Raw genomic sequence first — 27,643 nt, forward strand, 5'->3', positions numbered from 1 at the left:
CTGCAGTGCATCTTGTAAATAGTACATACTGCTGCTACCGTGCGTTGGTGGTGGAGGGAGTGAATGTTTGTGGATGTGGTGCCAATCAAGCAAACTGCTTTGTCCTGGATGGGGTCAAGCTTCTTGAGTGTTTTGGGAGCTTCACTCTTCCAGGCAAGAGGAGAATATTCCATCACATTCCTGACTTGTGACTTGTAGATGGTGGACAGGTTTTGGGGAGTCAGGAGGTGAGTCACCGTCACAGGGTGCCTAGCCTCTGACCTGCTCTTGTAGCCACAGTATTTATATGGCTAGTCCAGTTCAGTTGCTGATCAATGGTAATGCCCAGGATATTGATAATGGGGAATTCAGTAATGGTAATGCCATTGAATATCAAGGACCGATGGTTAGATTCTCTCTTGTTGGAGATGGTCATTGCCTGGCCACTTGTGTGGCCCGGAAGTCACTTGTCATTTGTCAGCCCAAGCCTCGATATTGTCCAGGTTTTACTGCATTTGGACACGGACTGCTTCAGTAACTGAGGAGTCGTGAATGGTGCTGAACATTGCACAGTGAACATCCCCACTTCTGACCTTTTGATGGAAGGAAGGTCATTGGTGAAGCAGCTGAAGATGGTTGGGCCGAGGGCACTACCCTGAGGAACTTAAGCAGTGATTTCCTGGAGCTGAGATGACTGACCTCCAACATCCACAACCATCTTCCTTTGTCCTAGGCATGACTCCAACCAGTGGAGAGTTTTCTCCCCAATTCCATTAATTCCAGTTTTGCTAGGGCTCCTTGAGGCTACAGTCAGTCAAACGCGGCCTGAATGTCAAGAGCAGTCACTCTCACCTCGGGAGTTCAGCTCTTTTGTCCATGTTTGAACTAAGGCTGTAATAAGGTCAGGAGCTGAGTGGCCCTGGCGGAACATAAACTGGGCATCAGTGAGCAGGTTATTGCTAAGCAAGTGCCACTTGACAGCACTTTACAATTTTCCACGTAGTGAGGTAGATGCCAGTGTTGTAGTTGTACTGGAACAGCTTGGCTAGGGGTGCAGCAATTCTGGAGCACAAGTCTTCAGTACTATTGCTGGAATATTGTCAAGGTCCATAGACTTTGCACTATCCAGTGCCTTCAGCCATTTCTCGGTATCACGTGGAGTGAATCGAATTGGCTGAAGACTGGCAACTGATGCTGGGGACCTCCGGAGGAGGCCGAGATGGATCATCCACTCGGCACTTCTGCTTGAAGATTGTAGCAAATGCTTCAGCCTTATCTTTTGCACTGATGTGATGGGCACTCCCATTATTAAAGGATGGGGATATTTGTGGAGATTCCTCCTCCAGTGTGTTGTTTAATTGTCCACCACCATTCATGACTGGATGTGGCAGGACTGCAGAGCTTAGATCTGATCCATTGGTTGTGGGATCGCTTAGCTCTATCACTTGCTGCTTATGATGTTTGGCTTGCAAGTAGTCCTGTGTTACAGCTTCACCAAATTGACACCTCATCATTAGGTATGCCTGGTGCTGCTCCTGGCATGCACTTCTGCACTCTTCATTGAACCAGGGCTGATGGTAATGGTAGAGTGGGGGATACGCTGGGCCATGAAGTTACAGATTGTGTTCGAATACAGTTCTGCTGCTGCTGATGGCCCACAGCACCTCATGGATGCCCAGTCTTGAGTTGCTAGACCTGTTCGAAATCTATCCCATTTAGCACGGTGGTAGTGCCACACAACACGATGGAGGGAATCCTCAATGTGAAGGCGGGGCTTCATCTCCAAAACAACAGTGCGGTGGTCACTCCTACTGATACTGTCATGGACAGATGCATCTGCGGCAGGCAGGTCGGTGAGGATGAGGTCAAGTATGTTTTCCCCTCATTGGTTCCCTCACCACCTGCCACAGATCCAGTCTAGCAGCTATGTCATTTAGGACTCGGCCAGCTCAGTCAGTCGTGGTGCTATCGAGCCACTCTTGGTGATGGACATAGAAGTCCCCCACCGAATGTGCATTCTGCTCCCTTCCAACCCTCAGTGCTTCCTCCAACTGGTGTTCAACATGGAGGAGCACAGATTCATCAGCTGTAGGAGGGCAGTATGTGGTAATCAGCAGGGAGTTTTCTTGCCCATGTTTGACCTGATGCCATGAGACTTCATGGGGCCCGGAATCGATGTTGAGGATTCCCAGGGCAACTCCTTCCAACTATATACCACGGTGCTGCCACATCTGCTGGGTCTGTCCTGCCGATGGGACAGGACATACCCAGGGATGGTGATGGTGGTGTCTAGGACATTATGTGTAAAATATGATTCTATTAGGATGATTATGTCAGGCCGTTGCTTGACTAGTCTGTGAGCCAGCTCTCCCAATTTTGGCACTAGCCCCCACATGTTCGTAAGGAGGAGTTTGCAGGGTCAACAGGGCTGAGTTTGCAGTTGTCGTTTCTGGTGCCTGGGTGGTCGGTGCCGGGTGGTCCATCTGGTTTCATTCCTTTTTTGAGACTTTGTAGCGGTTTGATACAACTGAGTGGATTGCTAGGCCATTTCAGGCGGTACTTAAGAGTCAACCACATTGCTGTGGGTCTGGAGCCACATGTAGGCCAGAGCAGGTAGGGATGGCAGATTTCCTTCCCTAAAGGACATTCCCTTCCCTAAAAAAGGACATTAGTGAACTAGGTGGGTTTTTACAAAAATCGACCATGATTTCATGGTCATCATCATTAGACTTTTATTTCCAGGTTTTTATTGAATTCAAATTCCACCATCTGGCGTGGCGGGATTCAAACCTGGATCCCCAGAGTATTACCCTGGGTCTCTGGATTACTCTTCCAGTGACAATACCACTATACAATTGAGGGTGTCCACGGGCTACTTCTTTACAAAATGGCACCACAGCCAAACTTGAGCTTGCTCTCACCCGAATTCCACACATTGTACTTTCAAATCACGCTCACTAGATAGTGATCTGGTGCGAGAACCCTATTTGATTCATCTTCTCTCTAACCCAGGGGCATTGGGATTAATTGCTACACCCACACTGCCATCAGCTAACTCTGCACAGTCCAAAAATCAAAAGTGGGACCATCTGTAGTACACAGTTTAGTACAAAACTAGGTATTGCCTTAACTCCAGTGGGTCACTGAAAACTTTTAAGTTTTCATTAGTACTAAAAGATGTTATGTTATTTAAAAGCGCCCTGTAATGATTCAGTTATACGCAGAATTTTAAGTCACAGTTCACAATAATAATATTTCAAGCAAAAGTAATTTTATCAGTGGCAATATTTTGTTATCAAGCAAACAGGCACCAGATAGATAAGCCCGTTGTCTTATTTTGAACTTCCAGGTAATGCCTTTCAGAAGCAGCACTGCAAAATCCTATCAGCTATATGATAGGCCTCCGCCTATGAAGAGCCTTCATAGGACCCTTTGCAATCTGCCAGCCATCTTGATGTTCCACATGTTGAGGCCCAGCCCTAAGCTTAGACACCACCTACCATTTCATTCAGGTCCTTATGTGAGACACTCTAGCAAAGAGACAAGCTAGTCACGACGCCGACTTCCTCTTCAGGATGTTGAGCAACTGATTGGTGTAGAAAAATACCCTCACCCCTCACTGCAACTGTTTTGCCTTTGTCACACTTCACTTCTGTACCTCACATTTGGCCTGCAGGGATCCTTTCTGTTCCATACCTACAAGGTACAAGTCTTGAAGGGGAACATTTCAATCTGCCCTACCATTGGACTTCCCTGTTACTTTGCAGCTTCGTCCTGAAAATCTGTATCCAAAACTAAGTTGAGACTGTCCAGATACCAATACAAACCAATATTTTGGACAGGATCAGCAGTGATCCATTTTTGGATTTCTCCATGAGACAATGTGGTAAGGTTTTAATCTATCCTGCATAGAGAATACCATGTAATAGGATTGTAATGTTCCACCCCAGCTTCGTTCCATCTGTGGACGACCAAATATAATAAGATTATAGAGCTTTGGATATAGTGCAATTTAACCCAGTCTACAGTCTAGTGCATCCAGACCGAATGTCATGGAGTTATATGACATTAACTCAGACTGCTGCGTCCTATATGAGTAATACAATGTAATAGGATTATACAGAATTTCCCAGGTGTCGACCCACTGTATAGGGACATAGTCTAAAGAGGTGATACAGCAGTAATCCAGGCAGTCTGCGGGCATATGGAATAGAATTGCAAGCCTTCCGCCCCTGTACATCCATTGCATAAATCTCATGCGGACAGCTATATCCACAAGTAAACATGCTGTGATTTACTGTGGCCAGGGGCCAAGAAAACTTGGATCTTCCCCTGCAATACTCTCAGAAAAATTTACTTTAGGCTCGCGGCCAGTTTTGTAAGACCTATGCATTGGGAGCTGTAGTGATGCTCTGAGGGATATTAGCACATTTATAAACGTTGTTTAATGGGAAAGTAAAAATGTACCTCAGGTTCAGTCTCTATATGGGGCACAGAGTGTAATGGGATTAAAAAGGCTATAAACCAAGCGCCTTATATGAGAACCATTGTGGAATTTAAGCCTCCAGCCTCATGACTGAATGTAATTGGATATTACAGCTTTAACCCAGACTGAAGGGCCACATGGGGCTCGGTTAGCTCAGTTGGCTAGATGCTGGGCTGTACTGCAGAATAATGTCAACAACGCGAGTTCAATCTCTATATTGGCTGATGTTGGCTGTCCCACATAGGCATGAGCCATGATTTGCAACCCTTGGACAATGAGGATGCTACATAGAGAGAGAAGGCCCTTGTAGGAGCTGGTGAGTGATTCAGGAAAGCCTGACTTCACAGTAAGCAGGTATTCTGCAGTAATGTATTATGTACCAGCGAATACACTAACAAGACATGCTTAATGCTTGTTCTTGAAACACATATCCTCTCCTAGTTGCAACCCAATTCCATTAATATAACAACTTCATGCAGCATTTTTTTAAACCCTTGCCTTTTTTTAAAGTTGAAGAATAGATTTACCTTTTAGCAGAGAACTGTCTGTCGATCTCTTCCAATGATTGTCCCTTGGTCTCAGGCAGGTAAAGACATATAAAACCAATTGAAGCAAATCCCACCACTCCATAGAATAGGAATGTCCCAGAGAGTCCAATTGTATCTGAACAAAGAATAAGATAATGTTCATTTATCAGGTGTGGAGTCTTAGTATTTTTCAATGTTAATATTGGCCTCCGTTCAGCAATAATAGCTTTCTCCACTATCATACAAAACAAAACATTTAGACACTTCGCCAGCTAGTAATGCTTCTTCTTTTCTTTACACACACAAGGCAACTCTTGTCTTGAGCAGATTGGGACACCAGCCACATCAATTCTACGCCATCAGTGGATACTTATGACTCTATCTGAAAATAAGAAACATCTGCCTATATTTGCCTCCCATTCCCAATCTGATTTGGTTCTCTGTCTTACAGCTATATTTGAGGAATTTAAACCTTTGAATACTAAAATATATAGAAAATATGCATATTCTCAATGGATGAAACTTCTGATCTTAGTGGGACAATACGATCATTTCATAGAATGGGACTATACCTAGGGTCCAACATTCCTCCATCAATCAAAATGACCTGCCATCTGTGGGAATTTGCTGCTGCAGAATGTTTCATGTATTTGCCTAGGCAGTAGCAGTCACTGCACTCCAAAAGCAGTTATTTACCCTGTGTAAAATCTTTGGAGATATTCTGACATAAAGCCAAAGGCAAACCCAAGTATTCTTCTCTTACTCACCAATTACATCCAGGAATGTGACAGTGACAATTATATTCGCCGCCCAGTTGAAGCTGCTGGAGAATGCAAATGCTCGCCCTCTAATTCCAGCAGGGAAGATCTCGCTCAGAACCAACCAAGTCACTGAAAAATTGGAGCAATTTCTGTCAAGTTTGTGGTACTGTTGCAGCTCTGGTGGCCTTTTTTTATAGGTTCTATCATAATAATCAGGCCCTGAGGAAACTCCAAAGACAAATTTAAACAAATATATCTATAGTTTGGGGTGTTATGGCACAGCTGATGGCAAATGCTGAGCTGTTCTAATTGCAAAGGGAAACTTGAAACAACCGCCACAACTTGTTTTGCAATTTGTATAAATTTTGAGATGCGTGCCTTGAATTCAGTAGTAATAAGACCACCAAGTCTTATAGGTTTTTACAAAACTAGATTAAACATTTATTAATAGAAGAAATGACTTTAAATACATACATAGATCTACAAATTACTACTATGATAACTTCTAAATCCCCTACTTAATCTGACTCCCAGTTACACTTTCATTAAGGCAACAGTAAGACACATTTTTAAAAGACCCAGGCAAAGAAACAGGATACCCTGAACCAGTTGAATTCAAAGTGAGTTTTTTAACTTCAGTTCTTTGTAAACTGCAGCTCGAGGCATAGATGCTGAAGGCTTTTCACACTTGTTAGTTCTTAAAATGCCTACCCTTACACACAGCCTTCACTCCTTTATACATATTTTCCCCTTTGAAAGCAAATTCCCATTGTTTCATTATGTCTTTGGACTTTACTCTCTGATAATAAAAACTCTCATAGTACTAAGTTTTACCAGTAACCTTTGGGAAAAATAAACACATTGTTGTCTGAACTCCACCTGGCGAGGTATAATATTTCAGTCCTTCTTTTCAAAACAATCAAGTCTTGTTTATTTAAAATACAGATGTTCTTTTACTTTTACACCTATGTTTACCTACTTAACATTTCAAACCTAGCTCGTCTCCTAAAGCAAAGCATTCAGACCAGCTGCCTTTAATCCAATTAGCATGCACGTGCACACTATTTTACAATAAATTCCAATAACGTTATTAGAATTATTATATCTTCCTGACAGGGGTCCCAAACGTTATTCTCCTTCCCGATTCCCTCTGCTGGTACATGGGCTTTTCTGAGAAGCTTTAAGAATTGTTGTTCAACAGTTGTAATTTATAGTTGCTAACAACCAATAGGGGCCTTGCCTACCTCACCCAACATCCACCTGCCCCCACCCTTCCCCAACTCACGTCCACTCCCCCTTTCCCATCCACAAGAGCCACACCAGCCACAGGTGGCATTGCAGTGACCTTTATAAAATGGACTAGCTATCTTTTGTTTTTGTTTTGTAACACTTGCTCATACACAGTTTCCTATCTGTGAGGCACCTTAGTGTCGCCGACTTGGAGAAGGACGTAAAGACAACTAAGGAGGAACAGTCTGAGGATTGCTGATCTCTGATGTTTTGCATCAAAACCTAGCCATGGCTCAGTTGGTACACTTTTACCCCACTCATTAGCAGGATTTACCAGTGCCGAAGTCAATGGACATTTGGTAAGCTTGCTGCATTTTCTGGACCTGTAGCAGCGGGGCCAGAAAGTCCTGGCCCAAGTCTTTCAAAAAAGCTTCATTATGTAGAGTAAAGAGTTAAAACATCTGGAGTGCCTGATACAGGTGCAACTAATGATGCAATGACGATGTAATGTCGCATGACTAAGAGACAGAGATCTGGTGGGAAGCAGAAATACAACCTCGTGTAGCATACTGAGATGTACATTGATCTGTAAAAAAAACAAGAATGGTTTTTACAAATAACAGCCTATGGTAGCATTCTTAGGGTAACCCCATCTAGACCGTGAACTGAAGGTGAAACATGGTGGCAGCGGACAGAGTGTAAAGAACCAGAAAAACTCCAAGAAAAGACTGCAGGCTTGAAAGACCTACAAATCCTTGGGGAAAGGACAAGAAGAAAAAAGATCGAAGATCCACCTGAGAACAGAGCATCATGGGTGCTGCAAATGCAAACAGACGCACAGACCTGGGAGTCCAGACAGCAAGGAGTACAGACCACAGTCAAACAGCCTGTGAATCTTTGAAGCATCAACAGACCCAGAGCTTAGGGAAAGCATGGAGTCTACATTGCCAGTCCCAGAACAATTCTGAAGCACTGAAGGCTCAACACTGGGACAATTGATGCAAAACAGCTTCAGGTTTGGATAAGAAGGACCAGAGGGATCAGGTCAGTACTTTATTCTACTCAGTAGGGGCCATAGCAGATGACGTTATTGCAAGGAGGCTTGGAGCTCAGATGAGGAAGTCCTCCAGGCACTCAATTCACACTTCAGTTCAAAGAAATTTGATCATTAAGTAAGCAAAATTTAATAAGAGGAGGCAAAAACTGGATGAATTCATAGACTCATTTATAAATAACCTGTACAGACTCAGAACTGCGACTATGGGATCCTTGGGAATCAATTAATACACAATCGTATAGTAGCTGGGGTCTTAGATGAAACCCTATCAGATCTTGTGCAAGCCAGGGACGATTTAACTCTCACAAAGACAGTACAAATAGCGTGGCAGACCGAGCTTAGGAAGCTAAACAAAATAGTTGTTTGTGGGGAAAATGATGTCCCTTAGAAAAAAATAAGTGAAGCGATTCAATATGTTGGGCAGAAAAAAGAAAGTGCAATGAAGTTAAAAACCTGCAAAAATCGGAAAAAGTGCACCAACCGCCATCTTGAGATGCTCTTGGTGTGGTGGGAAAACCCTTTGCAAGCAGGAAGAATGCCCAGCAGGAGGAGCGGAGTACCACAACTGTGGGAAGTTAGGACATTTTAAAATAGTCTACAGATCCAAAGATCCTATAGCTCATAGGGAGAAAGAGATAACAACAAAACCAAGTAAAATCCAAGATGTGGAAGAACCACAGAAAAAAAAGCAAATAACCTTCTTAGAAGTTAACGAAACAGAAAATAATAATTATTGGAGCATTGAATTAGAAGTTGATGGTCACCCCAGAATTCAAGCTAGATACTCAATAGCGCAGGTATTTCTGTATTATCTGATGAAGTAAAATAGCGTAAAAATCTCACATAACAGGAACCTCCATCCAGTTGCAAGGTCCAGGATGGACAACACCAGAAGTAATACGCCAACACTTGGCAAGATTATGATAAAGGATTAAAAAATTATTGAGCCCCTGTATGTTATACAGGACCAGGAGTCATTATTACTGAGCAGAAAAGTATGTTTGCATCTAAGGCTCATTAACAAGGTTGATAAAATTGTTGATGAGCAGTCTAGTGAGGTATTCAGGTAGGAAATTCCAACCCTATTTTCAGGCTTGGAAAAGCTGGAAACAGATTAACGTATAACCCTGTAAGGGCGGATACTAAGCCTATATGTTTCCTCACAGAAAGGAAAGTCCCTCACCTACTATTAGACAAAGTCAAGAACGAGACTGAATACATGTTACAAGAGGTCATCTCTACACTAACCATACCAACAAAGTGGTGTTCTGGAATAGTCATTAGTACCAAAGTCTAATGGTTGAATTAGAATCTGTGTAGACTTGACTCAATTAAACAAGTCAGTAGAGTGTGAAATCCACCCGATGACATCAGTGGAAGAAAGTCTTACCAAATTATCAAAAAGCACCCTCTTCACAAAATTAGATGCTAACAGCAGCTTTTGGCAGTTGCCTCTAGGCAAAGAATCTAGATTGTTAACTACTTACCATCCCATTTGTTTTAACAGGTTACCATTTGGAATTGCTTCTGCACCTGAGATATTCCAAAGATTGATGCCTCAGTCTCTGGAAGGCATGGAACGGATGATTTGCCATATGGATGACATTCCCGTCTTCTCACACATGATTCATTGAGGGAAGAACATGACCATTGAGTGAGAGCAGGTTTGCCATTAAATGACAAAAGTGAATTTTCAAAGCCAATGATAAAACTCTTAGGCCATATTGTGCAAGAAAACCAAGTCGATTAGAGAGTTCCCACTGCCTAAAAACAGCACAGAATTAAAAGATTCCTTGGGATGATCAATCAAGTTCCTACCAAACCTGGCAGAAATCAAAAACTACTACCACAGCCACTGAGAGAAGGCCAACAGTGGTGCTGCAACATGAACCAGAAAATGCATTTGACAAGATCAAATATCTCCTAATTTCACCAGAAATTCCAAAGCACTACGATCCAGAATTACCAGCAATTATAGCAGCGGATGCATCAACTACAGGCCTTGGGCGCAATGCTGTTTCAGATCAATAAGATGGACAAAGAAGACCAGTTAATTACGCCTCAGGTTCTCTCAGGCACAGAAGAGGTATGCAACCATTGAGAAAGAAGTATTATCATCGACTCTGGACCCAATGAAGTCTCATGGCATCAAGTCAAACATGGACAAGGAAACCTCCTGCTGATTACCATGTACCGCCCTCACTCAGCTGATGAATCAGTGCTCCTCCATGTTGAGCACCATTTGGAGGAAGCACTGAGGGTGGCAAGGGCGCAGAATGTACTTTGGGTGGGGGACTTCCATGTCCATCACCAAGAGTGGCTCGGTAGCACCACTACTGACCGAGCCCTAGAGGTCATAGCTGCTAGGCTGTGTCTGTGGCAGGTGGTGAGAGAACCAACAAGAGGGATAAACATACTTGACCTCACCCTCACCAACCTGCCTGTCCCATCTATCCATGACACTATTGGAAGCAATGGCCACCGCACACAGTTGTTGTGGAGACGAAGTCCTGCCTTCACATTGAGGATACCCTCCTTTGTGTTGTGTGGCACTACAGTGTGCTAAATAGGATAGATTTCAAACAGATCTAGCAACTCAAGACTGGGCATCCATGTGGCACTTTGGGCCATCAGCAGCAGCAGAACTGTACTCGAACACAATCTGTAACCTCACGGCCTAGCATATCTCCCACTCTACCATTGCCATCAAGTCAGGGGACCAAAGAAGAGTGCAGGAGGGCATGCCAGGAGCAGCACCAAACATACCTAAAAATGAAGGGTCAACCTGGTGAAGCTGTAACGTAGGACTACTTGTGTGCCAAACAGTATAAGTAGCGAGTGATAGACAGGGCTAAGCGATTCCACAACCAACGAATCAGATCTCAGCTCTGCAGTCCTACACATCCAGGCATGAATGGTGGTGGACAATTAAACAACTCACTGGAGGAGGAGGCTTCACAAATATCCCCGTCCTCAATGATGGAGGAGCTCAGCACATCAGTGTGAAAGATAAGACTGAAGCATTTGCTACAATCTTCAGCCAAAAGTGCTGATGGATGATCCACCTCGGCTTCCTCCAGAGGTCCCCAGCATCACAGGGGCTAATCTTCAGCCAATTCAATTCACTCCACATGATAGCAAGAAATGGCTGAATGCACTGGATACTGCAAAGGCTATGGGCTCTGACAATATTCCAGCAATACTACTGAAGACTTATGCTCCAGAACTTCCCGCGCCCCTAGCCAAGCTGTTCCAGTATAGCTACAACACCGGCATTTCCCCGGCTATGTGGAAAATTGCCCAGGTATGTCCTGTACACAAAAAGCAGGACAAATCCAACCCAGCCAATTACCGCCCCATCAGTCTACTCTCAATCATTAGTAAAGTAACAAAAGGGGTCATCAACAGTGCAATCAAAAGGCACTTGCTTAGCAATAACCTGCTCACTGATGCCCAGTTTGGGTTCCACCAGGGCCACTCAGCTCCTGACCTCAATGCAGCCTTGGTTCAAACATGGACAAAAAGAGTATGGTGTGCAGTTCTGGTCACCACATTACAAGAAGGATGTAATAGCTCTGGAGAGAGTGCAGAGGAGGTTTACAAGAATGTTGCCAGGGTTAGAAAAGTGTAGCTACGAGGAGAGATTGGAGGTTGCAATTATTTTCCTTAGAACAAAGGCTGAGAGGTGACTTGATTGAGGTGTACAAAATTATGAGGGGAATAGATAGAGTGCACATAATAAAATTGTTTCCCTTGGTGGAGAATTCTAGAACCAGGGGACATAGATTCAAGATAAGTGGCAGAAGGTGTAGGGGGGGACATGAGGAAGAACTTTTTTACGCAGAGGGTAGTGAGTGTCTGGAATTCGCTGCCCAAGTTGGTGGTAGAGGCAGAAACTCTAAACTCTTTTAAAAAGTACCTGGATCTGCACCTTAAGTGCTGTAAGCTGCAGGGCTATGGGCCGGGTGCAGGAAGGTAGGATTAGAAGAGGCACCTGGGTGTCCTCGGGCTGGCATGGACAAGATGGGCCAAATGGCCTCCTTCTGTGCTTTAACTTTTCTATGGTTCTATGGTTCTAAGAGCTGAACTCCCAAGGTGAGGTGAGAGTTACTGCCCTTGACATCAAGGCTGCATTTGGCTGAGTATGGCATCCCTCCACCAACCATACACAGTGTGTACCATCTACAAGATGCACTGCAGGAATTCACCAAGGCTCCTTCAGCAGCACCTTCCAAACCCATGACCACTACCATCTAGAAGGACAAGGGCAGCAGATAGATTGGAACACCACTGCCTGCAAGTTCCCCTCCAAGTCACTCACCATCCTGACTTGGAAATATATCGCTGTTCCTTCACTGTCGCTGGGTCAAATCCTGGATCTCCCTTCCTAACAGCACTGTGGGTGTACCTACACCACATGGACTGCAGCGGTTCAAGAATGCAGTTCACCACCACCTTCTCAAGGGCAACTAGGGATGGGCAATAAATGCTGGCCCAGCCAGCAAAGCCCACAACCTGTGAATGAATTAAAAAACAATTAGCAACCACGTGGGCCTGCGAGAAGTTCTCTGATTATGTCATAGGATTAAGGTTTAAAGTTGAAACCAACCACAAACCTTTAGTTATTCCTCTTAACATAAAGGAAGTTGAAAAAATGCCACCTATATTTCAACATTTTAGATTGATACTCATGAGATACGATTCAGTCACTGAGTGTGTTCAAGGGAAGTACCAGACAACAGCAGATGCATTGTCGATAATACCAGTGGAAGGAGTCAGACTGGAAGATTTAAATTTTATTGGAAAGCTCATTACTAAACACTTATCAGTCATGGAAAAGAGATTATAAGAAATCAATCAAGCACAACAGCAGGATGACGATTGGAGCAAAATAAAAGAGTATTGCTGGAATGGATGGGGCGGATTATAATACTAACAATCAGTACTTCACCAATACTTCAAACAGAAAAAAACATCTCACACTCATCGGTGATTTCTTAGTTCTTACCGACAGAATAGTCGTCCCTAAAATACTTTGGCTCTACATTCTCCAGAAAGGTCACTAGGGCATAGTGAAATGCCAAGCAAGAGCCCAGCAGTCAGTCTGATGGCCAGGCATCAGTCATTGAGGAGTTAACACAAATTGCCTTACATGTGCAGTGAATAGCCAACAACAGAGTGAACTACTGGCACCCTCCAACTTTCCTTCAAGGCCATGGCAACACCTGGAAATTGATTTATTTGACTTTAAAGGCAACATTTTCATTATCAATATTAAGTACTGCTCCAAATGGTTTGAAGTGAATAGACTGCACAGAACCACAGCGGAGGCAGTCATTACATAACTTAAGAAGAATCTTCATGACACATGGCATCCTGGATGTGTTGTCAGACAATGGACCTCAGTTTGCTAATGAGTTGTTCGACAACTTTGAGCAGGAGAATGGTTTCATCCATGTGATTTGTTCACCTAGATATCCTCAAACAAATGGAGAAGCAGAAAGAGGAGTTCAAACAATCAAAGAACAGATGAAAAAGAACAAAGTTATTAACTTAGCCCTTCTTAATTACAGAACCTCACCACCAATTAAACTGGTTCTCGCCATCAGAACTATTAATGGGAAGACGGCTGCAAACACAACTTCCAGCTCTACAACAAACACTACAACCTAACATTACAGCAGATGATCATGAGAGAGTTAGGGAGAGAATGAGGAACATCACAGACAGTCAAGCTTATAATTTCAACTTCAGACACAGAGCACGAGACCTGAAAGTGCTACAGCCCGGGGAGAGGGTGTGGATACGAGATCACCACAAAGAAGGCATTGTAATGGAAAGAGCTCCACAACCGAGATCTTATAGAATTGAGATGGACCAGAGAAATATCAGAAGGAATTGAAGAGCCTTGATATCATTGGGAAGGAAACCAATGGAAACTTGAACATGCCAATTAGATCCAGATGGAGACAAGGAACTAGAAACAAGTAGAAACTCTACAACCACCCAGGTGGAAGACACTCCTATTGAATGACGAGAGATTGCACTTCATCATCAACCATGAGATGAAACCCGGACCAGATCAGGGAAATTGGTCAAGGCACCTCAGAGGCCAGCCCTGTAAAGGCTAAGATTTGGGGGAAGATGCTGGAGGATGTGTATAGTTGGGATAAGGACTTGGGGGGAGATGTAGAGTAAAGGGATAACATCAGGCACACCTGATACTGATATAACTATGATGTAATGTCACAAGACTAAGAGACTGATCTGGTGGGAAGCAAAAGTACAACCTCGTGTGGAGTGCTGAGATGTACATTGATCTGTAAATAAACAAGAATGGTTTTTATAGATAACAGTCTATGGCTTCATTATTAGGATAACAAAAAAACCTCAAAAGAAACCCCATCTAGACCGCAAACTCAAGATGAAACACATTACTGAAGGGAAAAGGAACAGGGTTAACTAATATGACGTTAAGCTGTTATTTTAGTTTCTGATAACAGATATTTCAATAATGTCGTGCAGCACTGATACTATGAGGCTGCAATTTGTTTAAGTTCATCTCAGCTAATGTCCTTTTTAAACATTTTCAATAGTACGGGATTCTACCATCTCTGGTGTGTATTACAGCCAAACCCCTCTCTGCTCCATCACTTTCAACAAGTTATACATTTTTTATTCAACAACTTAGCAACACCAGCTTATAACTATAGAAACAGTAGAAATAGCAATACACTTACTTGGACCAAACCCAATAGAATAAGCACTGACAAAGGCCATCATGCTAAGCAGTGTAATCCAATTTAAAGCCAAATGTTTGGAGGTTTGAGTAGGGCTTACTGAAGTTTGTATCGAGGGATTCCTTGTTTTCTTTGAGTGGAAGCCTTCATCTGATGTGTTTACGTTATTTAAAGAGTCCATGGCACTGAGGGAATGAACGGTATGCTCACTGAGCAAACTGTTGTTCACTCCCTCTTCAAAGGTTAGATAGTGTTTGTCCTGAGCAGATAAAGCCAAAGTTCGATTCACATTCAGTGAACTTTCATTCCTGAATCTTGAATTTGATTTCCAAAGAATGGGGTTGAAGGAAGTTATACTGGAATTTAACATGTGATTTGATCCATTAACCTGGGCTATGGCTCTGCAACTCGTGTGGAATTCCATTGTAACACTCTGGCTTGAGAAAGCGATCACAGTGACTGACACAGACATTACAACACAGCCGCCAATTAGCAGTGTTCGCCTTCCAACTTTATCAGTACATACCATGGCAACTACAGTCGTAATGACTTTGACTATTCCCAGTCCTACTGAAGCCAACACTGCTGAAGCATTGCTTTGAAATCCTACCGATCTAAAAATGGTCGAGGCATAGTACAGCACATTGGGCTGGCCCGTGAGCTGCTGAGAGACCACTAAACCCAGTGCCACCAGAAATCTGGCTCTCATGTTGTCTCTGGAACGAAATAAATCAAGGAAACTGTACTGTCGGTTGATTCCTTCAAGTGAATTAACATCCTCCAAGTCAGGATTGCCCTGCTCTCCATTCTGTAACTGCAACAGTTCTTTCTGTGAATCATCACCTTGGCTTTGGACTCTCTGTGTCGCTGAGGGGAGGAGGAGAACGCTGATGCCCTGGAAAGCCGCTGGGCCAATGACCAAACCAAACATGTACTTCCATCCATATCTTATATCCGACCAAGCATAATTTAGTGCGTAGGCGCTCAAGATGCCAACTGTGATCCCAACTTCATAAAGGGACACCAACTTGCCTCTGTGACGGGGGCTGACTGTTTCCGAAACATATATGCAACAGGCTGTGGAGGAAATAGACATGGCAAATCCAATAGTCATCCGGCCACTCACTAGCATCGTGAATGAGGAGGACAGTAAGAGAATGCTACATCCAACACAAATCAAGGCGGCACTAAAAATGATCGCGTTTCTTCGCCCATGGTAGTCGATGGCTATCCCTCCGACCAATGAAGCAAAGAAAGCCCCGATCAGAAGGGCGCTGACCAATATTTCCTGCTGCAAGCAGCTAAGGCTGAAGACTTCCTTGAGCTGCAGTAAAGCGCCCGAGATGATTCCCAATTCATATCCAAAAATCAGTCCTCCAAGAAGGGTCACCGTCGATGACAGCAGGAGGACATGCGAAAGCTGACCTGAAATATAATGCAAACATTTACAAAATGTCGGTTATCAGATCTCACCTAAAGCAGTATATGGATAGCCACTGAAAATCAGTGTTTAAGCTTTGTGTTCGACTCCAGGAAGCGAAGGATAGAACTGGAGCCAATCTTTACACACTTTTATCAACAGAAATACACATTACAAACATAGATTTCCAAACCCAACCACCACCGTTTCAGTCTGTTCCTACTTATATTCTTTTGAGTAAAACAAATTAACAGAAAATAAAACAAATTAATAAACCAGGGACAAATTAACAAATTAAAAGGGAGACTGCAACAAAAAAAAAGACAAAATCACAAAGGAAACTTACAAAATTTCAAATTGAATTGTGAATTTTGGGGTCAATAATGCATCCCAGCCCCTACAGTGTGCCAGTGGACACCACATGCTCTCTCTCCATTGTTCCCAGTTAATGGCCACCACCTGTATATAATTAAACACCTTGAATTGGGTCACATGGTTCTTTTAGCAAGATTAAAGTACTATTGGATAACACGAACAATAATTTGTATCTATATTGCATATTTAACACAATAAAACATCCCATACAGGAGCATTATAAAACAAAATTGAACACTGAGCTGCGTAAGGAGATAATAGGTCAGATGACCAAAAGCTTAGTCAAAGAGAGCTGTGCTTTTGGAGGAGAGAGAGGTAGAGAGGCAGCAAGGCTTAGGGAGGAAATCTCAGAGTTTGAGGCCTTGTCAGCTGAAGGCACAGCCATCAATGGTGAAGCGACTGGAAATCAGGGATGCTCAAGATATCTCAGAGAGCTGTGGAGTTGCAGGAGGGACGAGGCCATGGGGGGACTTGAAAACAAGGATCAGAATTTTAAAATCAAAGAGTTGCTTACAACTGTGAGCAGAGTGAGGGAAGTGACTGAGCAATGTCATTTATATTGAGAGATATTTCATGGACTGAGCAATACATAAATATGAGAAGGTCAAATACAAAGGGATTTGAAGGATAAACACAAGAAGGTGGTTAGCCAGCAATACTGTGCACCTACATGCTACTTTCAACAAGATGGAAAAACTAACCCACAAACTGGCAGAGATTTTTCATTGTGCTCATTAAAGGTACAGGTCAAAGCTGGATGTCTGAGCACAGTTTAGGTCATGTTGTGTTTAGATGCTGAATTCGCTATTCCCTTGTGATGTTGGACTCTTATTTCAGTCCACTGGAACTGAGAGATTCCCTCTTCCCCTGGTAAACTATTAAAAACACAATCATATCTGGAGATGAATATGAATTAGAATAAATTGGAAGTCAGAAACTTGAATTGTTGGTGAACTTAAACTGCAGTCAGAACTGGGATCTGAAATTCCAACTGGTCTAAATGTTTGTCTCTAATCATTGACACCAATATAGCAAATTGGTGACTCCTTTGGGGTGTTTTTCTTCCATTGTTAGGGCCCACAGGGATTTGTGTTAAAGAAATGGCAAAAAAGCACCAGCAACATTCTCTGCCCTGTGGAGAAATAATTTATTAGCATCAAGATTTATTTGCAAATTAACTAATAACCACTGCTTAATAAATACAGATTAAGAGCCTGCTATTGACCCTTAATGGCAAATTGCCATAATTTTCCATTTGGTCCTGTAAGTGTTCTTTTAGCACCCGAGGCCAACTGTGTCACTGGGGCAGGCAACCATGCGTGTACCCATCACAACTGTGCTTGCTGCAGGAGATAGGGGAAGGAGCAAAACTGAATGAATTTATAAAGCACTTAAAACCACAAAGGCAACTACCCCCCTGAGCAGTGTATGCAAGCCACAAAAACGACTTACCTACCCTTATCAGACCAAAAATTGAGATGGACTGAAGAGATACTTTCGCCACCTCATGAACAATGAGTTACAGACTTTAGACACACATAGCATTCAAGATTTCTAAGCCAATTCCAGGAACATCACTGGGGAGAGCTGCAAAGCCAGATAACTAGTAACTAGAGCACTGCCTTGCCGGACCCATCAATCAATCATCTTTATCACATCGGTGCCACAGACAACATAAATCAAAAGCACTTTCATTGCTTTAAAGTGCAGATCACATGCAACCATTGATTTAGGATTCTGCATGTTAATGCTTGTTCCCCCAAGAGCACCGTGACTCATGCATCCTAAATCAATTTACCATTACGAGGTTTTTCCAAGCCCAGGAATGATACAATAGCTGTCTGCTGGACGATTATGGACTATGCTTTGCAACCGTGGCTCATTGTACTGATACACAATCCATACAGGGGGGCTAGAGTCTATGCCTAGACTAGGTCACTGATCTTGTGTCAAGGTCAAACAGGGCAGCATGTAGCTGGGCTGCTCAGGTGCTGCTTCGTGTCTACCTCGGGGGAGTTGATCAAAACAATGAGAGCATCATGCACAACACTAATGCAGAAATCAGCAAGGAGCTAGTTGCTGATAAGCAGTTAACTGTGTAACTAGAAGTCAAGGGGAAGTAAGATAGAAAACCTGGGGAAGACAGATCCTTGACAGCAATTGACTACCTTCCACACTGGGATATGTTTTTTGTGTTGGATGCAAGATGTCTACACAACCTGCCAGTCCACAGTTACCCTGTATTTTAACAACACAATCTGATGATCTCCTATTCTACTTACAGCACAGCTACAGGTGGACGGTCGGGTGGATGGATGGAACTGGAATTGGCTGCCGCTGATTGAATAAGGGAGATGAATTTATTATATGCGTGTGAACTGTATTGTGATCTTGCTGTGCTGCTGCTGCTGTCTTTCAAACCTGCGGGCCCTAATCCAGCTCCGTGTGCTGCTGTGCCTTAGTGGATCATAAGCGGGGAAATCTCCTATCTACTTCTGTAGAACCAGAGAGCCCTCATTCTCAGGGCTCATGAGGCACCAGCGTCTAGGGTTCCTTGAGATGCTGTCATCTCCGTACATCCAAAATGTGCTCCATTATCACTTTTGGCAGGCTTCATGCTGGCATCAAACTGCCAGAAAAGGATGGCCGCTGTCTCAACTCACATTTCAGGAGTGCGCGTATTCACAAGGTGTAGCGGCCCCAGACAGCAGGGGATGACAGAACCCTACCAGCTGTTGTGATATCAGATATTTTTAGTAAAACTTTTCAAAACCAAGTATGAGCATCCATCAAGTGGCGCATTCTGCATTCATGGTACCGTTTATTGCGGACTACCAGCCACATACGCTTTTCCACTCTTTACATCTCAGGCAAAAGCCGTACTCTTTGTCCGAGCCACTTGAGCTGCTGGGGCTGGTACTCACAGGTGGTTCTGGAACACCTGAGCTTAGGACAGAGATCCAAACAAAACAATTGTATCACCCACCTGTGCCCTTCACCCTCAACTCAAAAAGGTCCTCTGAAACATCTACTTCCTCCGGTATGTCTGCTGGATTGGCTAGACCATTGCTCAGCACATCTGCCACATTCCAATGGCCCCTCCAGGGACACTCTCTCAGCAATGGTGCTCTAACCTACACCCGTGCATTGTGTTGCACCTCCCTATCGTGTGAAGTAAGGGACTGCTAGAGTTGCATGGAGTGCAAACACCCCACCCTGCCTGCCATTGCTGGCCTCGCATCAGGGATTTCTGGAACACCCACCTGTAAAAAGAACACATGGGATACTGGAAAGCACAACCTGTTCAATCATTGCAATATCTGCAGCACAAATGTCTTTCTTTACTGCTGCCATACTTGCCAGAAAGGCACATTATTCGGTGTACGCTAAATATAGCACACCCAGTGTTGCAGCTCCCACATTTCAGGGGTCAGAAGGGATTGACTACTCCTAGATCGACAACCTCCACTAGGCAAATCTCACAGGGCAGGTAAAATTGATGCGTTTTAACAATGTTTCAGGTGTCCTTTCCATAGGTGTGTGGCCCAATAATCACGAGCACTTCCCAGGAGCAAGAGAAAGTGGAGCAGGAGAGGGGCACTTCCCCTCATCACTAAAACATTAACATCACAACAGAATCTTCTCCAGAGGCAGCCTCCCTCCAGTGCTACATCTGGCTCTGGCAGTGAAGGCAGAATAGGCTAACGTTCCATTTTAACACTTGGTCCAGTTGAATGTGAGTGTGCAGATGCACCTGCCTTACCGACGTGAGTTACAGGCAGCACCTTTGAACATCTGGACATTATTCAAAACTTATTATGCTAGCTCAGAAATACACAGAGCATCAACTCATTCACCTCTTTGCAGATATTGCTGAAAAAAGAGAATTTGTTTGTTGAAGCTTTTCATCTTGCACTCATCAGGGCAATTCACAAGAAAATACCAATGTCAGGGGAACCAACAAATTTATACTGCATGAGAAGAGAGTGCTGATTGGTTGGCAAGTGGACTCTGATTGGTAGAGATGCTGCCATGGAGAATGCACCAGTGATGGTGAGTGACAGTTAACTGCCAAGCATTGTTTGAAATTTAAACCAGGCAGCTTGACTCTGATTGGTCAAGACATTGCCTGGGGAATGAACCAGCAAATGGCTGTCTCTTACTTTGTTTAGCTGAAACAGGCACAATGTTTGTACACATTCTTTCTGTCTGCAAAGAACAGGGCCCTGTGTATTAATATACGTAGCTTCCAGTACACGCAGATGCATCACAATGCGAGCCCGACTGACAATCTTAAATTAGTTGTCAACGTAATTCTTAGTACGCTGAGGATTATTTCACAAATGTTGTCCAATCGTGGAATCACATCGAAAGTTGGACACTGTGTTTTGAGTTTGGCGAGAACAGGCTGGTTGGTACAGTCTGTACCTTGCCTGTTGCAAACAGCGAAAGGGGCATGCTGTTTGATTGGATCCGCCAGTCTTTGAGATGTACGGCCTACGTGCCTAACATTGCACTGGCATTGAAATTCATATACCACATTACTCAGTTGTGTAACAGGCAGAACGTCTTTTTGGCTTGAAGCCAGCATCCTGTTGGTGGCGAATACCACTCGTGTTGAAACAGCCACTACTGATGCTAACTTTTTAATTCCTGATTTATCTTAAGTAACTGAATTAAAAATTTCCCAGCTATTGCGATGGGAGTTGAGTTCATGTCTCCAGGTCATTAGCCCAGGTCTCTGAATTACTAGTCCAGTAATCGAACCACTATGTTACTATACCCTGTGTCAGCATTAATAAACCCCAAAAATAATTACACTGACACTCCTGAGAATCAAAAACAAAAATGCGACAGTTCACCTTCTGTGATAAAGCTCCCAATAAGGCTTGTAGGAAAATAAGAGTATAATTCTACTGTTATAGGCAGTTATAGACCACGTGGTGAAATTTAACAAAATCAAACACAATGAAAGAAGCTCAAGAGATGTTCAAATTCACAACTCACCCATCTGCCCACGACAGCAAGGCCACATTATTCTTAAAATATATCAGCTGCCTGGTGTCCAGTACAGTGTGCGCTCTTTCTCTGGGAACAGATCAACAGTACACATCATTAATACTTAGAATCAGTGTGTAATTTCCTATTGTATATCAGCTTCAACCAAGCTGCATTGCCGTGACTTATTGCTCTTTACCTCCAGCTGCTCCATGCTGACAGGAATTGAACACAAGGGAAAGTGAAGGTTAGTAAGTGATGTATTAGGAACCGCTTGAAGCCTCTTGAGGAACATCAAAGAGATTTGTAGCCAAGGCAACTAGTGGATGCAAGAGCAGAGTTTCATCAAAACATACAGGGGACAAAAACAGAGAGACGGAGCGAGTTATTAAAATAGGCAAATTCATCGTGATATACACTGATCACATTATTGACAATGAGGTCGGTGTGTATTGTTATGACCTAAAGCCCATCGTCCCCTGCTATTGCTGGGTAGCAAGATTATACTTTCCGGAGAAGGCCATGCGAGCACATAAGTTGGCATGGTAATACAAGGATCAATCGAGCGTTAAGGATTGATTTATTTGGTCACTTCATTTGGACGATTAATGATCGGTAATTATTACCGAACATCATTCATGGTGAAAGGTGGAATGGCTGCAAACATCTGGCTGCTGAGGGTGCAAGTTGTCATTTTTAAAGAGTACATCCAAATGTCATTTCTTGAATAAAATGAGAGCAGCAAACCAAAAATAGTGCATTACATCATAAATACACAAGCATTTCATAAATAACAAGGTGAATATCAGATGGCTGGTACATCTCACCCTCACACACTGGGAGGCAGAGAGGCTGGTGCACCTCACCCTCACATACTGGGATTCAGAGAGGCTGGTACATCTCACCCTCACACACTGGGATGCAGACAGACTGGTACATCTCACCCACACACTGGGATGCAGACAGACTGGTACATCTCACTCACACATACTGGGAGGCAGAGAGGCTGGTACATCTCACTCCCACACACTGGGATGCAGAGAGACTGGTACATCTCACCCTCACACACTGGGATGCAGAGAGGCTGGTACATCTCACCCACACACTGGGATGCAGAGAGACTGGTACATCTCACCCACACACTGGGATGCAGACAGACTGGTACATCTCACTCACACATACTGGGAGGCAGAGAGGCTGGTACATCTCACTCCCACACACTGGGATGCAGAGAGACTGGTACATCTCACCCACACACACTGGGAGGCAGAGAGACTGGTACATCGCCACCATCAGAAATCAAGTATTTGTATATCTCTAACTTATTCCCTTAATGAGTTTCTGGTTTCCACAGTAACACGGTTTACAGTAAACTGTAAAACAAGGTGGGCAAAGAAACAGCTAAAACAATTTGAATGAAAAGTGTGACTGAACTAATTGATTTGGTGGTGATGGGTTTGATATATTGCGGTGTTTAAGAATGTCGTAAAAATAAATAATATTGCATAATGCTACAAATAAGACAAATAAGGCTACTAATAATGGTACAAAAGAATTCCACAGATTCTTTTCTTCTCTCAGAGGGAGAGGCTGGGTTGTTAAGTATATTCAAGGTTGAGATAGATTTTTAATCAGTAAGGGAACCAAGGGTTATGGGGAAAAGGCAGGAAAGTGGAGTTGAGGATTATCAGATCAGCCATAATCTCATTGAATGGCGAAGCAGACCGAATGGCCTACTTCTGCTCCTATGTCTTATGGCCTTAAATAATAGCAAAGGGATATTCAAACTGAACCTCTAGAAGAAAGGAACTTGTCCTGAAGGAGAAAGGTTGGGGATTAAACAATGAAATATTTACTCTGAAAAATGGCAAACTATCACAGGAGCTGCTGCTCTGTTATAGGCAGTTAAGACACCACAAGGCTCAGCAGGGATAACCCTAATTGTTTTAATCTCCCAACCATTTGTCTCACCCCCAGTCACCATGGTCATGTTCCTGGTAAGAGGAACTATTAGAGAATTCCGAGTCGATGGATATTTCATTGGCAAACAGTAGGACAGCCCATAGGCTAGCCCATCTAAAAATCTTCCACAACTTTTGACCATAATATCAGCTAGTCTTCCCTTCCTCTTTTCAAAAAAACCATTAAACCATAGGGACATGGTGGTTTATCCTACAGGAGAGGCAGTGAAGCAATCATGTAACTTTGATCTTGGAACATTACACTATGGATGGGCCCAGGCATCAAACACCATCTTTAAGTGACAATGGAGGGTGCAACCATTTGTCTCATTCCCCACACTGTGTCAGCCTTTTTTTAGTGGTAGCACCATACTGTCCAAGGGGCAGTGCCAAAGGAGCACCCCACTGAGGGAGTGCCACAATGTCTGAGGGACAGTGCCAAGAGAACGCTGCACTGAGGGAGTGCCACACTGTCCAAGGGGCAGTGCCAACAGAGCACTGTGCCATGTCAGGGCAATGCCATGGGAGCGCTGCACTGACTGAGGGGCAGTGCCAAGAGAGTGCTGCACTGAGGCAGTGCCAAACTGCCTGGGGGGTAGTGCAAAGCGAGTGCCCCACTGTACAAGGAGCAGTGCCTAGGGAGCACAGCACTGAGGGGCTGCAACACTCTGAGGAGCAGTGCCAAGGGAGCACCACACCGAGTGAGGGCAATACCAAAGGAGCGCTGCACTGTCCAAGGGGCAGTTCTAAGCGAACGCTGCACTAAGGGACAGTACTGAGGGAGCGCTGCACTGTCCAAGGGGCAGTTCTAAGCGAATGCTGCACTATCTGAGGGACAGTACTGAGGGAGTGCTGCACTGTCCAAGGGGCAGTTCTAAGCGAACGCAGCACTAAGGGACAGTACTGAGGGAGCGCTGCACTGTCCAAGGGGCAATTCTAAGTGAATGCAGCACTAAGGGACAGTACTGAGGGAGCGCTGCATTGTCCAAGGGGCAGTTCTAAGCGAACGCTGCACTAAGGGACAGTACTGAGGGAGTGCTGCACTGTCAAGATGCCATTATATGGGTGAGAAACTTTGTAAAACGGAGGCCCAAGTGCCTCTAAGGTGGCTGTAAAAGATCCCAACGGCAGTATTCCGAAGAGCAGCGGAGTTCTCCTCTGTGTCCTGGCCAATAATTAACTCTCAACCAACATCACTAAAATGGGCCATCAGGTTGTTGTATTGTTGTTGCTGGGGGGGAGGGGAGGGAACAAATAATTACAACAGTAACTAAACTTCAAGAAGGGTTTAATTGGCCATTTAGAACTTTGGCAAGTTCTGAGGTTATGAAGGACGCTATATAAATGCAAACCCTTCCTTCTTACACAAAAAAGGCACAAAAGGTCTGGTTCAATTAGAATCTATTGAACACTGCACAAGGATTATTTTGATTATTATTATTTGATTATTTCTGGTTTAATTAAGATCTATTGACCAAGGATTATTTTCCCCTCATTTATATAAAGAGTCCTGTGACATTCCCGTTCTCAGACACCCACCATATCCAGTTCTGAAACTGGACAATGAGCCACTCAGCTGGTGTGAGAGGCAGTGATCTGACTCGACAGGGTTACCTCGCATCGACATCCACCTCAATGACTGGACGCCCCTGTCTGGAGGGGAGGGGAGGGGAGGGGAGGGGGGCAGCAACCTAAAAGATTTTGGCCCCGGAACAAGGAACGGACTCAGGTGTGATGCCCTCCATGATCGACCAGCCTTGCAAACGCTTAACTGCCCAGGGTCACATATGATGAAAGGCATTGAGCCAAGATACCATGTAAAGTGCTGGCATCCGTGCAACCTCGCCCTGTCAAGGACTAACCACCCTCAAGCAGAGGAGGAAGAAGTAAGAGCATCGCCGTTTTGTTTTTAAATGCTTATCAGCGCAAAACAAATTCAAATTTCCAAACAGCAGCGTTGGTGGCGAAGAGCAAAAGCTAGATTGTGCTTTGTAAAAGAGTATAGAGAGAGAGAGGAATGGGCACAAAAAGGCACCATTCAAAAAAACCTTGATCTTTTAACACATTGTTTTAAACCGCAGGCTATTTTTATAAAGTAAATATTTATAATAAATATGTTTTATGTTTTAAAAAAAAACATTTAACATTCCGTCCTTCCACGGTTTAACCCGCACGTATCAAAGTAAAAACACTCCTATAGATGCGCTTGTTTGCTACAGTTAATTTGTTACACAGATTTTCAGAATCATTGCTTCAAAATTATTGTCTTGTTGCATCAAATTAGACAGAAATCTCACTCTGGCCGAATCTTGTAAGACGCCATATATTTATAGAAGACAAAAATATCTTTGCTGAACGTATTCGGCTCTTTAAAAATCATGGCCTAATTGTATTTTCTTTAAGCATTGTTTCTTTCCGTTACATTTCGGTCACTTGCATGGACTTGGCTTTCTCCCAAAGTTGTCCATTTTTGCCTGCCTTTAAAGCAAACAAAGCCGAGAGAATATTTTCGAATGAATTACAGGAAAAGCGATACCGTTACATTTTCCTGAGTTTGAGCCTCTTGGAATGTGGTTTCTGTATCGCGAAGTCGACGTGGCAAAAGAATTTAAACTGGAAGGCCGAAGTTACTTTGCGAGATGTTGGTGTCACTACACCGAGTGACCACCAGAGAGCGACAGACACCACCTTTACTGCTAAGAGTCAGCTGAAATGGCCCAAAAACCAGTTAAATGGTGCGGATGCTGGAAATCTGAAATCAAAACAGAAAGTGCTGCAAAAACACAGCAGGTCTGGCAGCATCTGTGGAGAGAGAAACAGAGTTAATGTTTCAAGTCCAAAATGACTCTGCTTCAGAACTGATTGGTTTGGACCCCATGACTAAAGTGCAAAATAAGTTGCCTCACTCCCATGGAAATGAAATGTTGTGCTGGAATTCACTAAAAAATGATGACACATGCTCTTATTAAAGTGCAAATAAACCAGCAACTTGTGGCAAGAAAGTGTATTTATGCAATTAACGGAATTATTTGTGCCACTCCACCTTTGTGGAACCTCAATCTCACCCTTTTACCCTCCCTGCGTAGTTCATGAAGTTGCTGCATTTGTGCATAAATTGCCTACTAAACTCTCCACTGAAGTTAAGTTTAACAATTAAGTCTCAGAACCTCCCAAAGCAGTTTACAGACGATTAAATACTTTCTTGAAGTGTAGCCACTGTTGTAACACAGAAAAACGTAGCAGCTGATTTGCACACTGCAAGCAGTAATATGCTAATCACCAAATTATCTGTTTTTGTGATATTGGCTAAGGTTACACCGGGAGTAACCCTCCTGCATTTCTTCATACTAGTGCCACGGGATCTTGTACATCCACATGAGAGGATAGAGGCAGTTTAACATCTCGCCTGGAAGACAGTGCCTCTGACAGTGCAGCATTCCCTCAGTACTAGCACTGGGAGTGGCAGCTTATGTAATATGCTCAATTCACTGGAATGGAGCCCACAATCTTCTGACTCAGAGAAAGAAATTGAAGAAGGTGTTTACTTTTGATCTAAACATTAGCACCTAGAAATTATTTCATCTAAGGATGAAGCTATGTTTAAATACTTTGGTCTTCCAAGAGTAACCTGGAATTATATTTTAAGCAGCTTTGGATCTGATCTTTGCAATGTCTGGAGGTAAAAGCGTACCTCCCTTAAGTTCAATGCGATGGATTGACTTAGATCTACAATCTTATTCCCTTTCCAATTTTTTTCTTTTTACTTCACTGTCTAAAAGCCAGAGAAAATCAAAGACATTCTCTGTTCAGCAACAGAGAAAAGGATTTCTAAAGTACTTTTGTAAAAGAAATAACAATACTAAGCAGGCGGTGATAAAATGAAAGCCTTACATTGATATGGCTGCAGTTGCTCTTGGAGATGTAGACTGGGTGAAAGTGTAGCATCCCCTCACATCCTGACGTGTTCCCCTTATCCTGCTCCTTCACCTACAGATGCTCACTGTACGTCTAGCTTTGCATTCTTATGCACAGACGTATGGATGGGTGTTTCCTCATCTGGCAGAGCAAAAAGGGTGGACTCTGCCACCTACAGAGTCAGAATTGTAACT

At 43.5% G+C, this 27,643-nt stretch overlaps 1 protein-coding gene across 4 annotated transcripts in view; it reads right to left on the reverse strand.

Annotated features, from left to right (window-relative positions):
• Window positions 1-26,164, reverse strand: part of slc2a10 (solute carrier family 2 member 10) — a 29,997-nt gene extending 3,833 nt beyond the window's left edge. The window contains exons 1-6 of one of the 4 annotated variants that reach the window (XM_078555019.1): window positions 26,077-26,155; window positions 22,200-22,295; window positions 21,583-21,663; window positions 14,781-16,205; window positions 5,760-5,882; window positions 4,993-5,128 (exon numbers count right to left, since the gene is read on the reverse strand). In XM_078555019.1, the coding sequence (XP_078411145.1) occupies window positions 4,993-5,128; window positions 5,760-5,882; window positions 14,781-16,205; window positions 21,583-21,610 (1,712 nt within the window). In that variant the 5' untranslated portion in view covers window positions 21,611-21,663; window positions 22,200-22,295; window positions 26,077-26,155. Of the gene's footprint in view, window positions 1-4,992; window positions 5,129-5,759; window positions 5,883-14,780; window positions 16,206-21,582; window positions 21,664-22,199; window positions 22,296-26,070 lie in introns of all 4 variants that reach the window. The other 3 variants (XM_078555018.1, XM_078555020.1, XM_078555017.1) reach the window with 3 other exon arrangements.
• Window positions 26,165-27,643: the final 1,479 nt, after the last annotated feature.

The sequence above is a fragment of the Cetorhinus maximus genome, chromosome 13 (genome assembly GCF_964194155.1).
Source record: "Cetorhinus maximus chromosome 13, sCetMax3.hap1.1, whole genome shotgun sequence".
NCBI lineage: Eukaryota > Metazoa > Chordata > Chondrichthyes > Lamniformes > Cetorhinidae > Cetorhinus > Cetorhinus maximus.